At 37.8% G+C, this 19,804-nt stretch overlaps 1 protein-coding gene across 4 annotated transcripts in view; it reads right to left on the reverse strand.

Annotated features, from left to right (window-relative positions):
• SPOCK1 (SPARC/osteonectin, cwcv and kazal like domains proteoglycan 1) overlaps positions 1-19,804 on the reverse strand; it is a 257,432-nt gene that overhangs the window by 110,214 nt on the left and 127,414 nt on the right. For all 4 annotated transcript variants that reach the window (XM_021410534.1, XM_021410531.1, XM_021410533.1 and 1 more), the window contains one exon: positions 3,308-3,422. In XM_021410534.1, the coding sequence (XP_021266209.1) occupies positions 3,308-3,422 (115 nt within the window). The remainder of the gene's footprint in view (positions 1-3,307; positions 3,423-19,804) is intronic.

Below are 19,804 nucleotides of genomic sequence, written 5' to 3' on the forward strand. Positions count from 1 at the left end.
ACGCTCGGTTTCACGTATGAGGATGTTCTGCAGGACTTGTTTTCGACAGGGCCTTCCTAGCCAGAAATGGAGTAACAGCAGCAGGTACTGTGCAGAAAGATGGAGAGATCTGCCTGCTCGTTGTGGCTAAGTGAAGCTGCCAACACTGATGTGTCGGTCAGAACAAGGCTTTGATGTGAAATTTAGAACAGATGTTTTATCTGGGAACTAGTCCAGATCTTAAAAAAAAAGAAAAAAGAGTGAAGAACTCAATAGTGGACCCTTTTGTCAGCAGCAGTGGCATCAAAAGGACTGAGGAGATACTGAGTAAATAGCTGCATTTCTAAGTCGCAGCAGAGAAGCAGCAATGCTGCATGATTAGCTCTGTGAGTGACATACACTGCAGCCATGAACTAATTGGTGATTGCCAGCTAAATGGACTGAACAAAGCGGTAAACCCTGGCCATGTTAATATGGCCACTGTTTTTCATCTATCCTGTCTGCTCACTCTGTTCTTTCCAAAAAACCCCAAGAGTGCCATCTCTTCTTAAAGGCAGCTATACTAGCAAAACCAGCTGAGACGAATGGCGTGAAGGTTTACAGGACTGCAAATGTATGACAGATCTTTGAGAGATATTAACTACTGCATTACGTGCAAAACTGAGCTAATAAAGACTCTTCCTCGTAGATCATGTCCAAACTGAAAGGAGTTTTAATCCACACAAAAGATTTAGCAAAGCTCTATCATTAGTCCAAGGGTTATTAAGCATATAAGAGAATTCCTTCAAATTTATCTTCTTTGCCTTTTCTCTAAATGACATCACCAATTTGTACTGTAAACGCCTTAGAGGATGTGCTGTCAAAACTCCATTATCTGTTTGAAATACATCTCAAAGGCCTTCTCCCCAGTCTGCTGCATATATGGATGGGAGGGAAGGAGGAGGCTGCCCAGGAGGGCTCAGGCAGCCTTTGGGGCTCCTCGATAGCTTCTTGGCACCCCTGGGGCAGACCCACCTCAATCCACCTGCACTGAGCTGCTCTTTGTGGATCCATCCTATGTGCCCAACCAGCTGGGCCAGTGGGTCCACCTTTTGTGGCATCAAAGCCACAGCACTGTTTGTGAAATATGTGATGTTTGTGCTGCCAGATGCAGTGAGCTATGGCCTAAAGCCCTATGGACTGAGATGGCCATCGTGTAGCCGGGGGTCCCAGCACACAATAACAAGTCTCCCTTTAACTCAATTTTTTACACTATTACTGTATTCCTGAAGTGGTTTTAAAAAGCATGTATTCTAGCAAAAAGGAAATGAAACAGCAATAGCATCGTGTTGTCACTGGTGATTTCAAAGTTAGCTACACCATGCCTGGAAAAATACAGTTTCCTTGGGCTGCAGCTATTCAGTGGGCCAGTTAATCAGGTGATGCAAATCAGTGGAGTTCTGTCTGGATGCCTCAGCAATAATGCAAGATGTTGCTCTCATGATTGCTTTTTGCTGAGCCTACATGCTTTGTAAAGCCACTACAGCAAGTTGATAATGATGCATGAAATGGAAAATCCTTCTGTGCACACCCAAATGCTCAGTGGATGGGCAAAGCAATCACAATGGTGCTCTGTTATTTGGTGGTTCTTTGCACATGTACCCGCGCTAAAGTATTCAGGCACTTGCTGATTTTAAATAGGTGCAACTCCACCTTTTATAATGCATTTACTCCTGATTAACACATCCTTAAATATGACTGGAGGCAGATGTACAACAGTATTCAGGTCAGGCACTGAATAAAGAACACAAAGTTGTGGGACTGAAGATGAAGATCTTCTGTGGTGTCATTCTGCTGAGTTAGATAGCAGGGAATTTGGCCTGGTTATGTACCTCATTGACATGTCAACCCCTTCAGGCAATGGTGGCTGGATATTTTGAGAATAAAAACACTTGGAGCATATGCGCCACTATCACACTTCAGCAGTAGTTCTTTCCGTTCTACAAAACTTGCTGGAGAAATTTCAAAGTAAGTTCTCAAGACTTTTTTATTCATCTCCATAGTCACAGTGCTACTCAAAGGTTATCTGAAATAGCTGCAGGCAGTGGAGGAATCATAGAGAGATCACATGAAACACAGCCTAGTTTCTGGAAAAGAGGGATATTTAGCTGCTCCTCTATAACATTACTGTGCACCATTTTGACCACTTCTGGGACATCAAATACTGAAAACAGCTCAGAAAGCATTTGGCTCAACATTTATATCTATATATCATGAAGACAACTATCTAATGCAAGTACTTTAAATCCATCTCAACTCAAAAATGTAAGCCATATAATATCAAAAATGTCATCAGAATGTAAGGATTGCACACAACAGTACCCCTAAAATACTTCCAGAGTTCATTCCATATGGAAAACTGAAGGTTAAATGTACTGTCTCATGCACATTACACTATTAACTTTGTTTTGTGAATCTAAGATAATACACATATATTTTTCCCACTGAATTAGCTTCCTCAGCCAAGTAGTAGTGAGATCAGATGAGATGCAGTACTGGCAGAGGGGAATCGGATCATCCTGAATTTAGTTCTGCTTAAAGAGTTATGGATCTGCGGCCTTAACTGGCAATGACATTTAGGGATGTGAGCTGTTACAGGAGAATTTTTGCTTCCCTTCTAAATAGGGAAAGAAATTGGAGATAAGTTCCCAAATTATTTACTCAAACGTACTAAAAGCAACACAATATGTTTGTCTTAATACACAGACAAACCAATCACATTTGCTCATTACAGCAGTACAGATTTTGTTTGACAGCTGCTGGCAAGATAGAAGGGTTTTATTTCTCAGTTTTTCTGGCTCTTGGAGTGACTCTGGAGATACTCAAGCCTAGTTTCCTTACAGCTTGTTCTGCTTCTGAAGATGGGCAATGTTAATTTGTTTCCTCTGAATTTCTTTACCATGTCCTCCATTCTTGATTGTAGCATATTTCAACTTATGCTTGGTAAGCTTCTCTTTGTCTACTTATAACTTCTCTCAGTGAAGTTCTGTGTCTAATTTGAACACATTGGCCAAAGCTCTTAACATATTAACTTATTCCATTTGCTCTCAATTCAGTCATTCAATAATAAAGCGTGGAGCTTTCTGTAATTATGTGAGTTCCCAGGGAGATACTCTGCAAAGTTCCACCATCATTTTTTGGTTCCTTACCAAATTTAAGCAGAAGCTTGATTATTATTTTTTTTAAAGTGCATCTGTAATAATCTCTTTTTAATTGCTTCTCATTTTGCTTGTTCTCATCATTCTGGTGTCTGAAGCCACAAAACCGTCAAACAACGCAGTTCCCTTACCTGTGTACCAGCTGCTTGCGGCTTACACAAGTGGCAGTTTCATAGTCATGAGTGACACACACTTTATGTGGGCTGCACTTCACCTTCAAACACGGATCTTTGGATGGATCAAGGGCTATAAAAAACAAACACACAGGAAAAATGTTAGAAATACATGTGAAGTGATCTCATGGCTGACAGATTACAAGTGTTAGGAATGAATACTCCCATATCTGCCTGAGGAAATACTTTGCCACTTTGCAGTATGTGCCATTGTTTGCAGACCGTAAGGTAAATGGAGATACGTAAGTAAAAGTATAGATGGAATACTTAAAGATTCTTATTACCGAAAAGTGTTCTGATAATAACTTGGCATTAAAAATAAGATTAGACATTGTACTTCAGGAAGACGTTCTGGTACAGTAATCTTTTGTTATGCTCTTTATTTCACAGAAAAGTTATGATGGAATGAAAGACACGAGTAACAACAATACCAATAAAATTATCCTGGACTTTCATACAACTGTTATCAGCAGCAGCTCTGCTGGAAGTGGGATTAGTGAGCATGATGAGTTTCTATTTCAGAGCAAATATGTCCAAGTTGTCTTTGTTCATGCTCCCTAAGGAAAATTCTTCCTCCAAAGTTGCTCCTTATTCTCCATCCTACTCTACCCAATGCTCTTCCACTTGGTGGTAGCATTCCAGCTTTGGCCAGAAGCCTTTATTCCTCGAGGAGCAATCACTGCTGCTTTGTCTCCTTCTCCATTGTGGATTTGAAGGAGTGAATAATGCTGTACCCTAATGACAATGCAAAAGAGGTTTAAAGGACACAAAATAATACCCAAACTGGCACTCGGCCAGAACACAAGGATTAACACAAACACGTGCATGTGCACACACACTGCTTAAGTGAAAAGCTTATTTGGAGATTGAAACATCACAACGACCCACTGCCATATTCCAACAAGAGATTCCTGCAAAAATTCCCATTTAGGGCAATGAACCAATTCCCCTGAATACAATGAACACGCTCTGAAAAGAGGCAGTGAGATTCTGAGGGCTCCTTCACTTGTTTCTCTGTACACAAAAATCTCTCTTAACACTCAATGAAGAAATTAGCACATGGTGTATTACACTGAGTCTTGCTGGAGCTGCACATATACTCTCCCTCTCCTCATATAAGTGAAGGTATTAAGCATGTATCAGAGGACTCAGGTGGTAAAATTAGGATTTGTTTTAGGATTATCCTTTTAGCACTCAAAGTGAGAGAGTTGGAACTCATTGGAGGCAGGAGCTGCTCCTTTGCAGAGGGAAGATGCTTGTGCACGAGGCACTGGAGCAGCCCTGTGTCATTCTTGTGGTCCCAAAAGAAGCTCAATAGGGCAGACAGTATTTGCTGTCCTGCCTGCATGCAAACCGAGCTGCTCCTGCCAAGTTTCTATAGACTACTGCCTTAAATGACTGCTGATTTGGTAATCTTTCAAAGGAAAAAAGAAAAGCGATACAGTGCTGTACTGGATACCACTTCAATTACAGCACTGATCCCACCAGGGAAAATCTCTTATAAATACTTTTCTGCAATCAAGTCCTATTTGAAAGGCTATCTATCTAAATTTATTCTCTAACAAAAGGATGCTTCTAAAGACCAGCAATAAGTTGTATCTGCCAGGAGGAATTACAAATACTCCAAAAATGGTTATGTGAATACTCTGAAGGGAAGTCACAACCGTACATAGAAATTTCACCTGGAAGTGATTTGTAGATAAGCTTTTTTGGGTATTATTTTGCCATAGACTGAACTTTCTGTTCATCTTGAAGGTGTCTTTAAAACTCATTTTCCTTCCCCCTTCCCTCATAATGGGTCATTTTTTGAATTGGGCAACTCAGTTTCATTTTTGAAACTGTGTAAAGATCTCACTGCAAATTATGATAACTGAACTACCCACACTTACAGAATGCTCAGAGAAACTTTTAAAGGACACTACTTGAAGTACAAGAAGTTTCGGTTTGGTAAGAACCAAATTTCTTTATGTGACAGCAAATATATACCCAACAAACAGACAATTCTTCTGTTTCTCTTGCACTGCTGAAGTGCTGCAGCTGTTCTGTCTTGGTTTAAACAGCCACAGCTACAAGCTCTTACCACGTTAACACCCATCACACATTTTCAATGGGCAGTTGAGCATCATCAGTGCATTTGTATTTAGAATGCTTTTGGCGAGAGGCACGGGGAATTTGCAAAAACAAAAGTGTTAAAAGCCTCTTTTTCTTTCTTTTTCTTTCTATTTAAAGTCATTGAAATTGATAGAAAAGTGAGCAAGGAAGAACAGACCATCTGTGTCCTGTACCACAAGAACCCATCAACACCCAGTGAGTTGCTATGAAAAAAATAGAGTGTTTGAGAAGCCAGAGTTTGTCCAACTAAAAGACCAGAGACTGACAAGGCTCTTCAGGAGTGCTTTGCTGTTGCTTTTTCGTGTCTTTTGTAACTCAGCTTATCTAGCACATGAGGAGCAGCAGTGATCTTAGTCCCAGCCCACCAGCCCCCATCCGCTGCACATTACATCCCCAAACAGCAGCGGGTGAGACATACATTGTTAATCCTTTTAGTTCAGCTCTCACTAGAGACTGAATTAAAGACTGAGGCAGATACCTGTATGAAAAACATTAACGAGCAGAACTTGGCTAGCCACTGTTCTTGCTCTTTATTAGTGCACATGCATGTTGTCTGCTTTTGCTGGTGACACATCGTGGATGCTACAGTCCTACAAATAACAGCCATGGTGCTGATACGGTAGGTATGTTTATTTTCATCCTAACCTTGAAAAGCTGGTTTGGCAATTAAAAAAATTGTCCCACTCAAAAGGACAAATGTTATTTGAAGAATAGCAATGGTGAAGGATGTAGTTGGAAATACTAGTAGCTAGCTCCTTTAAAATCAGGCATAAGAACTCTCAACCTCAGTGTCTTGCTTCTAAAACATGAAGATAATAATAATGCTGGCAATAAGAATAAATAGGGCTTTTAAGAACTTGTGTGTTAAATGAATTATTTCATTCCTAATGGATAATCTCATGGAGATCCTGAAATGGAACACACTATGGAAGTGCAATTAATTGATCATTATAAACAACCAGTTCAAGGAAGTTTATTAAATACAAGCAAAACTGTGGACTTTGTCAGAAGACAGCAGAAAAACCTCACAATCTAGATTATTATTTCTTGAGATTTTTTTTGATTTACACAGAATGTATGGCCTATGTGAACATAAAAGGTCAAAAAAGGGATTTATGCCTGCCAAGTTTCTCAACACGTTAAGTAAGTTTAGAAGGCTGTTCTACTGCTTAGCAAGACAAGCCCTAAGGAGAGAACTCTTAATAAGAAGCAATTTCTGAAATATGCTAATCAAAGATCATGCCTTGTTAATCAGATTTCTACATGACTAGGAGCAGATGCTCATCATCTACAGAAGAAAAGACCCTTGGGAATAAGATGAAACATAACAACCATATTTGTCGTCGCAGCTCTTTGTGTCCTAAAGCAACGAGTATGAAATTTTTGAAAATGAAGACCCAAAGTAGAAATAATGAAATGAAAGTGGAAAGATGAAGAAGGAGGAAAAAATGAAAGTTGTTCTATAGATATTTTATCAGCTTTAAAAATCACCCCCATTCCTTTTCTATGTTACTGTCTGCATGAAGTTACTCAGATTTGTGGGCAATAACAACAAGAATATCTTAAGCCTACCTGCACTATATGAATATTTCCCCAGTTTTCCTTTATGCTGACACTGCAGGAGAAGGTGAAATGGTTAGTTAATCTGACCTAACAATAGCTGGTATTGGTCCAACATTTTCTGGGGGGATACTTCAATTAATACGTCCAACAGTATTGGAATTAAAGGTTTCGCATGAACACAAATATTTTGATGAAAACTCAGCTCAGTCCCTCTGTCTTTCTATGAGTCCAGGCTCCATGGCTTCCTGTCTTGATCTTTCCCATGTTATCCAAATCCCTGCACATCAGATCTCCAAGGGTATGTATCCATCCCAGGAGACAGCTGGACGAAATATAGGGAAATACAGTACTGCATGTCTCTCGGTATGAACATTTTTCAAAGTTTTTCGTCCTCTGAAAACTGCTGGCTTTTTATCTTAGGTCAGAAGTCTTACCATTTATCACTTCTAACACCAAGATGTTTCTGCTACCAGCATGTGTTTTCTGGAGCTTCTCTGTCTTGGTATCCTGAACCCTAAAGTCTCTTCCTATCTGGAAGGGCAGAAGTAAAGAAATATTTAGACAGGCTAAAGTTTCTACTTCAGCGGTTACAACAATATGTAGGAAAATTGTGCTTTCTTGGTCTGGTAGCTGTACAAGTCAGCTGATGGCAGCGCAGAAGGGAAAAGGTTTTGCCTGTATACAATGACCCCAAACCTGTACCAGGCCCATTTATACAAGATGCAGGAATCAGAATTCCTGCTATTAAGAGGCAGAAGATTTGCATTTTCATTTCTTTTTTTTTAAGTTAAGCTTTTAATTAGACATAGCAACCTGAGATATCTCTTCAAACTATATTAAAATTCTGTGGTTCCATTATAGACATATTGGAATCACTGTGAAAAAATAAACACAAAGATTGCATCAGATTGTTAACAACCTCCTAATGGTACGCTGGCAGCTTTTTCTGATGCTGAAAGGTCTATGAACACTAGGTTGCATCCCAAATCCTATTCCTTGCCATTTCCACAGAGGAGACCAGAGGACGTTTGCCTCTGAACTGTACACACTTTTCTCCCTCCTTTGTGTGCCCTTCAGCAGAGGCTGTGAGTCAGCAACATAAATCAGTGTTGGACAAGGACCTAGCAACAGCATTTGAGATACTTTTCTATTGCATTTCTTATTTGTATATATTACCACTATAAAAGAAGACTTATGACTTGGAGGAAACTCCTTAGTTCAGATAACGGCAGTACAGGGAGAAGTTGCTGTTTAAGGCTATGCTGTAGCTGCGGGTCACGTGTTAATCACAATAAATTTATTTTTCACACATTTGACTTTAAAAGGGTGATAACAAATAAATACTCTCAGAGCGTTACAGCAATGGATGTGCAATGCTGCAGAAACTGTACAACTCGTTCACAGCAAGATTTATGAGCTTGATTTTGTTTTTATGACCATTTGTTTGGGGGAAGAGAATAATTTGAAACTCATAGCTGTTTAGTGGAGCTGAAACAAACTACACAATCAAAAAGGAACGGCATTATGTAAATATTGGTTTTTTTGTTTTCAAAATTGCCTACCAATAAGTACTATCATCACTCAATGACAAAAATACTTCTGCGTAATGAAATGTCAAAAGCAGTTTCTTTTATGAAATCCCCTTGAAACCGTTCTCAGTATATGAGAAGAACATCTGTTGAGAAAGGTATGATGAACTGGAAAATGGGACCTGCTGTCTTCAATGCAGAGATCCTGGGGCATATTGTAAGACAAAAGAGGCTGATAATAAAACAAAGCCTTTCAATTAAATGATGCGTTACATTACAGGTGTGTATTCCGATATTGTTATGTATTAACTGATTCCAGCTAGGTGTACAAGTCAGCAGCTAGGGTCTGGGAGTGAGAATGCTGTGGAGGACAGCTGGTCTGGGCAGGGAGGAAGGCTGACCCTCACCTCGCTTCCTCCCTGCACTGCATGAAGCTAATGGTGAACTTCAGATCCAAGAGGAAAAGTTTCAAATCAGTATCGTGTTTCTAGCAAAGAAGTAATTGAAGCAGCTAAGCAGTGACGTGCAGGAATTACTATATTCTCCACAGAAACCATCATATAGCTAACACGCAAGAATCCATGCAGCCAGCATAAGCATTTATTAATAAAAAAACTCTACAACCTTTGCCCTTGACTTTTGCTTGGAAATCAGCATGTTTTCAACACATGATAGCTAACATATGGCTAAAAGAAGTTTTGATTTTAACATTTCAGCTGTTCCATAGATTAACCTTCTGTTCAGCTTTAAAGTAGATGATGACCTTGTGCTTTTTTCTGCCTATGACCTTGTAGAAATAATATTTTCCTATTTAACAGGTTAAAGTGGCCACAGTGAGTAGCTTAAGACAACCTTGTTTATTGGAGCTGAGTGTAACATTTCTTCACAGAACTGGTAATGGTAATAATTCTAGTCTTAAAAAGTGTGATTTAATAATAGAATATGAACCCTCCACCATCAATTGCAAGTGATTATCAATTTTTAAATTCTGCTTCTGCAAATCTTGGCATAAATCAGTGTGCTTCAATTAGAAAGAAAACTGGTGTTAACCCTCCCCCCACCTCTAGGGGAGAACATGTCTTCAATTAACGTTCAGATATTTAAGCCCCTCTTTCTCTCTTTCATGCTCTCTCTCCATGTAATTACTCAGAGCAATTTGCATACATAAATCAATTCAGTTGAAAATTAATTACCGTGGGCCTGCATGTTTCAAACATGTATGTGAGTTATTTTCAGTAAATAAGATTTCTCAAAGCAGTTAAACAGTAACATCCTAAACTGTCGTTACTGCATAGTATTTTTGTATGGTTTTGGCTTGGAGTACTCTAATACAGGAGCGGCTGAAGATGTTGGTATAGCGGACAAAAACATCTATTTTCATTTTTACAAGCACTTTCAAAAATCTTTCCGTATAACTGACATATAATTTCTTTTGACATTTGTAAGGGCCGTGCAGGTCAAAAGGTACTCTAAAGGACTCTACAGATTTCCTTTCCAAAGCAAAGATAAGAACCTGAGAAGTGCAAATTCCTTGAAAAATATATAGAAGTCTGATGATGTGAAAATAAGTGAAGAAAAGAAGGAAAAAGATAAAACTGTGAGACAAGAAATGTGCTTCCATTGGTGGATATAATGATCAGTCACAAGCATCAACATAGGTATTTGGTAAGTAAGTAGTAAAGAGACGTGTGAGACTAATAAAGGCCAAAATACATTTTCTAAAGAATCATAAACAAGAAGCTCCTGGTTTGATTTCTGGCAATGAATAGTTATGATTTATATCTCAATATACTGCAAATATATCTCAAATATTTCTCTACACTGGGGCAAGTTTTTAATATTTCACATACTTAGGCATGTTTAGCTAATACATTTATCTTTCCAACACCTTCTTTGGAACATGAAAAAAAAACCTGAAAAAGAAGCTGTCAAAACCAGCTACACACTTGTTCTGTTTTCCAGCTATCACCGGGTGCACTTTGTACAAGAAACTCTCCAGCCTCTAGGGCACAGGTTCAACCAACAAGCAAGTAGAGACCACTCACACTGGTTCGATAAAGTATAACCTGACATGGGTGCCATAACATCGCTCTAAGTTCTAAGACCTTTTCCTGTATGCTGATTTTTGCTTGGCTGAGTCAGAGATGAGAGTGTGTGTTTCTGCATAATGTGAAGACAAAACAGACCTAAAAAAAGCAGAGACAGAAGGACAGTCAGACATTCCATTCAATTTTTAATTCCAGGAAGTACTAAGGGTACAAAAATAACCCCATTCTTAGGGGCTCATGGAGCTTCTGTAGATGTTTAATGACAGGAGATCTATGGATTTTGTCTCGGTGTCCCAAGAACCCCTGGAGTGATGCAGCGTCAAGCTTCCTGGGATAGCACTGGGGAGCTTCAGAAGATTGTTCTAATCTTTCATTGGTAGAACATGAGAAAATGAAAAACCTCTGCTTCTGCCTTGCAGGGAGGACTCAGTTCTATAATAGTGGAAACTCAGCATAGGAGCAGAATTAAAAGCATGGCTGTTTCCTTTGGTCAGCCTCAGCTCTCTTCTTGCTTTACAAAGATACTGTATAACGATGCAGCCTAGCATCTCAAAAACCAGGCATCCTGCTACTCACTCTAAATGCTCTCCACCCTACCAGCTTTTCACTGCTCTGCCAAAACAGGCATAGCTGTTTCTGTAGGAAAGCTATTAATGAATAGCACCACTCTCTGGTCCCTCCAAGCACACCTGTACCTCTCCTGGACCAAAAGATGCTTGCTCATACTTTCAATTTTCTAGCAGATGAATGTGAGGCCAAGAGAGAGAAAGCACATGGATATCCACACTGGTAGAACTGGTTAGCTGAAAAAACCCAGTGAAATAATTGTAAGTCATATTTTATTATTGTATGATGCTGAGGCTGCATTTTCCCTATCTGTGATCAAGCTCAGGTCCCATGATATTGGGTGATTCCCAATCCCCAGATCCTGGTACCAGAACAGAACTTCATTTCTCTCTCTCCAAAAGCCAGTAAGACTTAATTCTCATTGCTGCTGGGAAAATATTGAAAATATAAACTGTAAAGATTTAGAATTAATAAAAATAATCAAAATCATAGAAAACTACAAATAAAAGGGTACTTAAGATGTGTTTAGTTGACGATCCTGCATTAACTCTGAAATATCAGATGCAATTCATTCCACAAATTGACCTAGACCATTTTTACTTATAGTTACATTGGAGTAAATTATTTATTCAGTGGGATTTCATTTAATACAAATTATTTTACTCCAAGGCCAACTGAAAATAAAACAGTTCATACCTTCTTTTGAAAGTAATATTTTGAATTATTCATGCATAGTTAAGGACACACCTTTCCCATTTCAAATGAATACAAACAAGTATTTGGATTTGCTCAGGGAGAGAAGTTGCATTGTATTGCACAAAACCCTTCCTCAACAGCTATGAAGCAGTCGTAATCTATGCTTTAACTGAAGCAATAAAATAATGGGAAAAAATTTATTAGGATTTGATTTGGATAGTTAGTTTCTGAGATACTGAACCCTCTTCCAATTTTGATTAAAAACTATAATGCATTGTAATACTGTGAAATAAGAGAGTGGAAAAAAATTCACAAAATATAATTGAAATAAATATCTCTGCATATAGAACTCTTCTTCCTAGAGAAACACTTCCTACCAATGAAATTTTATCATTCTTCAGCACATATTTTATGTCATTCGATCTCATGAATAACATATATGTTAATGAGTATATTCTTAGACGTAATGCAGAAGCAAATTTTGACTGTTGCTGGAAATAACAAAAAATAAGGATCAAAGGATTGCTTTTATGAATCAGTATTTTAGGAAATAATTATAATGATGCCTACTAAGACAGTGTTACGGAGAGCTAGGCACATAATGGGGATGCTGGGAATGAAAGCCTGACAAGGTCGCTCTGTTTGTCGACAGACAGAATGTCAGTGTAATTCAGGTACAGCAGTTCCCAGCCAGGCACCCTGGCTATCTCCACATGCTCATAGTTAAACACTGAACTAGATAATGCGTTCAGCCATGGAAATGAGAAAATCTCTACGTGTTCCATTGGTTATTTGCTAAGATAAGTGAAACAGAATTTGGCATCAAATATTATCAACTATTGAATGTAAAATACAGGAGGCCATTTTTTATAAGGTACAATACAGTGAGCAGTCTTTGAAACAGTGCGTCCTGGAAGAACGACCAACTTCACTCTTGTTCTTAGCACATTACCTCATGTGCAGTGGCTGTCTCAGTCAGTGAGGCAGGAAGGAAAGGACAACCTTATGTTGTGTTCTTGTTGCTATCACTTTTTTTCCTATCTTTTTTGTGGCTTGGGGCGAGTTACTCCCTCTGAGCCACCTTCTCTTTTCCAGCATTTAAAATGGGGATAGTAATACTTACCTGTCTTTACAAATCACCCGGGGACTTTTGGAAGGCATCACAGAATGTGACTGATTTGTAATGTAATCATTTTAAAGCAGCTAAATTCTGCAGAACTAAAAGCCGTTTCATGTTCATTTATGACAGTCTGATTGTCTCCATGGAAACATGGGCAAAACATCATTTCTACATCAACACTGGAAGATTTGTTTCCACATTATATTAATTTTAGTGTGCACTGAGAAAAACAAACACAAAAATAAGAGATTTTTCAAAGATGGATTTCATTACAAAACGAGCATTTTCAGTCCTATTCCATGGGACTTGCCCCTGTCAACCTGATACCACAGTGGAAAGCAGCATTCTGCAGCATATCCCTGGATTAAGGACAAAAATAGAAAAAGTTGAGAGGTATAGTATTTATTGTCAGAAGAAACCACCAGAATTAGGAAGTTATAGGCATTTTAGCCATGAGCCAAACAAACAAAAAGCATTCAGAACAAAAGCTGCTGGTACTGCATGTGGTTGGTACAACATCTAGAAATCTGCACAACACAGAATACAAAAGTGTAAATTATCTGGGGCCTGCCTAGTGTAGTTGATTGTTGTGTAATATTTGATTACTTTTGAGAGGAATAAACTAAGCAGGAAAAGATCAAGCTCGTGTACGGCAATCGCTTAGTCATATAAATTGATATCCAGAAGGGGCTAGAATGGGAAATACATGAAGGAACAAATGCCTATCCTGGGTGGTTCTAAAGTACAGTAAATATGAATACAGCAAAGAAAATTCCTTCATCTAGCATAAGTTAACAGAAACCAGTTTTATGGAAAAGCAATGAATATCTAATACAATTTCTTACTCTACAGTGCCAGAGAAATTCTCTAATGTGAAACAAATAAAGATGAAAATTCATGAACTACAAAATCATTTTTGAGAATTAACTCTGCTCTGTGGTTATTTACCAGCAATAGCTGGGATTGTGCCAAAGGCAGAAATTTTGAGACTGAGAGTTTCTAAACAATAGGAGTATGGTGACTTTTGTGCATAGAATGAAAGGGTAAAATAAGCAGCTAACCTCAGAAGTGGAAAAGCACATTGTCAAATGGGTTGGAAGACAAAGTGGTCACAAGTTAAAGCATTAGCATTGGAATTTGAAGTGGATCGTGGTAGCACAGCAATATAAAATACTAAGTTATAGAACTAGTGCATCCTAGAAAATCAACACATACAGAAGGACAGAAGAAAAAGACCCAAACCATTGAGTTCTTTCTACAAGTTTTTTTTCTTGCTCCACTTTAATTGCTGCAGAAGTGTGGGAACTGGTGACTAAGCTTTAATTCACACAACCTACAGTTCCTTTCTTGGTTTTGAGATTTCAACATTAATTTTCAACAACAAAAGATCACCTGCACAGAGTTGCTGCTGAATCAACACACTTAGCATTTAACTTTCCTATGGTTCTCTGGCAAATGCATACAGTGCCAAAATTCTAGTCTTATGAATGCATTCCGAAACAAGTCAATATGTCTTTTGATAAGCATTTGCTATTTATTTTTTGAGAAAATACAAAAACAACATTTAGAAGGCTTTAAATGAACTCAGTCGGAATGCTTTATTTTTCTAAAAAAACTATACACTGCTGAAGACATCCTCTGATAAAAGAGAAATTCTACTTCCTTTGCCTAATACTCTGCTAAAATAATTCTGAAGAAAGATTCCTTATGAAGAATTAAACTTGGAGCAATTGCTTGTGGACACTCAAGTAACTGTCTGGAATAACTAAAACATTATTTTCTCCTTTTCCCACTGAGAAAGAGCCCAGGTCGCCTCAGGCAATACAACAGCAAATTTTGTAACTTTGCACACAGCATGGTAGCTAAAATACACTTCTACAACAGAGGAACAACTGTTCATAAGAGAACTGCTTGCTTTCTGAATCACATAGGCAAGAAATGCCATCAAAAAGAGTAAGCTTTCTGAGATGCGAAGTAACACTGAATTATTCAGGGTTTGTGATGTACATGCTACTTTTTATTAGGACAAAGATAAAACATAGAGTCCTAATAAAAAAGAACCATGTATATCAGTAACCTTGAATAAATCAAATATAAAGTAACAATGGAATCTGAAACTGAGTTTTACTTCTTTCAAGGAATATGTATTATATTTCCTGAATCAATTTGTCTGATCTATATGCAGACATTTCTGGAGGCATTGCCCCAAATTTGGGACATGATTATTGTGAAGAGCAAGAAGCAATCTTACAGTGGTTTGGGGATGGGAGTTGAGGTGGACACTAGCAGGAACCATCACTATAATTCTAAATGGATTAATTCAGTCTTGATCTGAAAAGATGTAAATGTTACCAGTATGTGCTATCCCTTCTTGACTTCATAATTCTCTTTCAATAGAGAAAACCCAAGAGGATAAGTAGTGGATCTCCAAATGGAAGGAAACGCAAATATCAGATACTTTTCTAGTTTCATACAAGATCCTTATAGAAAAATGACAGAACATTGCAAGACATTAGCCATGACCTTCATATCCAGGAGAAAAAAACAGTTCAATTTATATAAATGTGCCATGATGTTAAGGGAAGACAAACTATATTTCAGCTTGATTTATGCATCCCACTGCTTCTTCTGAAGAATATTTTTAATGAGCAAATCAAGATTTCAGTAAGGCTACATGACTACAAAGAGGTATTCTCTATAATGAAAAAAAAGGCTGAGAAAGCTGTGCCGTAAGACAAAATGACATCACGCTGAATTTGGAAGCAGAGAGTTGATGTTTCAATTCAGGGTATTTAATTCAACTATGTGCATAATCATCCATTGCTCTTTCATAGAAAATATACATGCCTACAAAAATGTGAAGATGTTCAAAAACATAATGAAAGGAAGTATCAGTATCTGAATGCATTATTCCATGAGCATGCCTGGTATAACTGAGCTATGAGGATATATCATAAGAACTCTGATTAAACTACGGCAAGAGCTGTTGTACTAATGTGCAAGTTCTAATGAGGAAATTCATTTCTCTCTTCCTCATATAGTATCAATTTCATGCCCGATAGGTTTTTAAATGGGCCACAAATCCTCTTCTTCTTTTTTTTTTTAATCCAAAGCAATACTACAATATGAGGGCTTTTAATGTGAGCTGAACAGTCAACAACAGTCAAGACATTTATTAGGCATAACAGACTCCTTAAACACAGAAGAATCTATATGAGACATGGTCATTAGTATGAGTGCAGCCTTGACTATGGGCTCTCAGTATTTGCTAATACACGGACATTTTTTTCAGGGCTTGGAAAACACCTTGGAACTGTGTGGCGTCAAAGTGGCAGTACCATTGTTTCAGAAGAAAGATCCTTCTTTCCCCCTGTCAGTAGATTGTCCCCGTAGCTCCTCTTCGAAGTTTCATATCAAGCTAATTAATTTAGCAGTTCCTCAGGCTGTAGGATGATTTGAAACTCAGCATGTTCTGCTACTGGTAATTTGTTAGCGTGTCTAAATTTCACGATGCTTAACTACATCTTCAGGTGGATTTCCAGATCATTTCATTTTATAATGAAACAGGACAAAACTGAAAGGCTGGACCTAGAAGGGCCTTACTGATCCTCGCTATTTACATGGCTTGAGAAAGGAAGCGAAAACTTGGCACACAGTTAACTACAGACAAAGAAGACTGATGTGCATCATTACCCTGCTGTGGGCTGTCATATTTTTGTAGTGAAATAAAATGATGATTACTCTCTTTTCTGTAAGAGATCATCATGCTTAAGATCCCAGAGTGCTGGCTCTCTAAAATGCTGTTTACGTACAACTTTCTCGGGTGGTATTAACTAGCAGCCTTAAAAAACCCTATAGAAATTTCAATATCCTTGAAGAGCCATTACCTGTATGTGCAAGTACCTGTTCCAGAGAAACTGCACATTTAAAAGTTGCCATGTTCTTACAGATACTTCTACTTTAATGATGAGATTCACAGACCAGTGGAAACTTTGGTCTCTTTGGGATCAGAATTTCACATTTTGTTAAATGATTGCTATCATAGGACTGATAAGAAGGCAGGAAAACTTTAAGTCTACTTAAACAGCAGCTCTGATCACTTAAAGTGCTTCCACTTTGTTGTTAACATATTTGGGGGAAAAAATCACAAACAAAAAAGAAATCAACATAAATACAACAACAGTAGACATAAAATTTCTTGCCACTCTGGTGATAGCTTGACAAAATATATATTATCATATTATGTTCTAAAAGAGCAAATGGAAATCAAATATTAGGGACATATGGGCCCATGACCCTACATCTGCCTGCTGTTATGTTTTCTGTGTCTTTGCTGCTCGTACTTGAAAGAGCTTTCAGAACAGGAATCTTTCATTCTTAACCTTTACAGCATTTTCCATGAAATGAATAATTCACATCCACTTATTCACTTAAAGTGCTGAATGCTGGGACTTGCAACCAGGTAATTAGCTAATGGAGAATAGTGGATTTGTTGCATCTTTTGGCTATCAGTTATTTTAAATTAATGTAAAGATGACAATATGCATTTGTATAGAACATATACAAAAGCAACGTAGGAAGAACAGTTAAATAAGGAATAAATGAGCATCTTAAGGACATATGAATATACCTAGAGATTTCTATTAAGCTCATCTGACAGGATTTTGAATTCACAGCATTCTGTAATTCTGGTATCATATATATAAAGTAGCACTGACAAACATGCCTTTCTTCTTAGCTTTGTATTTATTATTCTGAAAATTGATGAAATGTATCAAAACCAGGTGGTCAGTTGAATGCATCACTGAAAATCCATATGATTCAGATCAACAAGTGGCAGAGGAAATTAGGTGGAAATGAAAGGAATAAGTTGCATTTACTGATGGGATATACATCACAGTATAGAAAAAATACTGATAAAGTAGAAGGAAGAAATGGCAACGTCAACCAGAAGGCAGTACTCAGATAAGAGGATTCACTCACAGCAGATCTTGGGAAAGGAATGTGGGCTTGGAGAAGCATTTTGAAAATTGGATTTGCAAAGCAGGCATCACACACAAAAGGCAGGATATCATGGCATAGAGTTATTCTAGTTTAGGTATGGCAGATAAAGCAAGGCTACTACTTTGAAACCCCTTGAATTCCTATGTAGTTACCTGTAATCTAGCCAATGAGTACACAGTTTATCATCCTGATGTAGGGCACAAAGAATGATTTCCCTCATTAATACAAATAGAACTTTCAGTTCCAAGCAACCCATATTATAAGGGTCTGTAAGAATGTGCAGCTAGTCATGCTCAATTATCTGAGCTGCTACACTGAGCACTTCTCAGGATATGGCCCTAATAAGCATCCTTGTGGTCAGTTTTTAAATTTTATATGTTACAGAATGTTACATTTAAAACGCAACAGGCTATGTTTAGAATATTCACTAACTAGAGAAGTGGAAGCATATATTAATCAGGTGTTCTTACACTGAGTATTAGCTTGTAAACAATAAGCTATTCTTTTAATGTTCTGGTGAAACACAGAGAAATGTTAACTACTATATACTCCTATGTATAGTTGAAGTTACATTAAAATGAAAAATAAGAAAAAAAGAAAGGAGCAAGCTTGGATTCTATGGCATTGCATGACTATGGGATACAAGAGGATACAAGTTGCTTTCATCTCAGCAACTTCCCTTGCCTATGGCTTCCTACTTTCAGTCCCTCATCATCTGACCCATGATATCTGAGTTCTGCACATGAATACTGTACTGGACATCAATTCCAAGATGCCAGGATTTGGCATTCAAAGTTTGAAACTTTTAAATTGTTGATACACTTAATTAAAAGATAATAAATACCAAGGACAGTATTTAAAGTGACAACGATCATGTTGAACGTATTCCTGAACTGGGAAAAGTTATCTTTGTAACCAATTCAAATTCTTATTCCAGGTGGCTGGCTGAATATGTGTGTTGGGAAATCTGCTGTGTGGAAAGGCATTACACAACTGCTCTTCTGTGTAGGGGCTGCTAATGGTGAGAGTAATTGCCATTTCAGTAACACACTTTCAAACTGAAGCATTTCTTGTAATAGCTGGCAATTTGAAGTGCTTGGTGTTTATTTCACATCAGGGAGTACAGTCCCCTAATACACTCTGTTCCACATTTCCTTACAAACTATATAATTCAAAGGGGAAAAATATGTAAGATCCTCCAGTTGAGAGACTAAAACATAAAATGAAAACCTTTATATCACTTAAATCTGACTTATGTACATTTCCACTGAAATTTAAAAAGTCCAAAATTCTCAAGCGTTTGAGAACCACCAGTTGGGAAATGGCATTGATGCAGAAATGTGAAGACATAAACATACCAGGTCAGAAACCATCTCACTGCACATTAGATTCCAATACTGTAGATATATGAAACTTGGCTACTCTTCTGACTTGTTTTTTTTTTTTGACAGATAGCTTAAGATGGGAGGTATACACCCGAGAGTACCTATTTGCTTGTACCAGTGAGAAACAGAAATGAGACAACTAGATCTGCAATAACAGACATGGAGATGTAGATAGCTGAATCCCTGTTACTGTGATGTACCCTGCTGATAATGCAATAATCTGGAGGAGTAAACATAAGATGACTTTGGTTGGTTCCTATCCTATTGAGGTAATGCTATCAAAAATATGCTGTTGTTAACAACGTTACCATGAAAAAAAAAACATCTTGAAGGAGGTTCCCATAATTACTTGTGAAGAACCCAGAAATTTTATCCTTCAGTCATTTTTTTGGGCAGTTTTTAAATTATTTTCCTTGGATGGGGAGGCAAGG

Source organism: Numida meleagris, chromosome 12 (assembly GCF_002078875.1).
Source record: "Numida meleagris isolate 19003 breed g44 Domestic line chromosome 12, NumMel1.0, whole genome shotgun sequence".
NCBI classification, from domain to species: Eukaryota; Metazoa; Chordata; class Aves; order Galliformes; family Numididae; genus Numida; species Numida meleagris.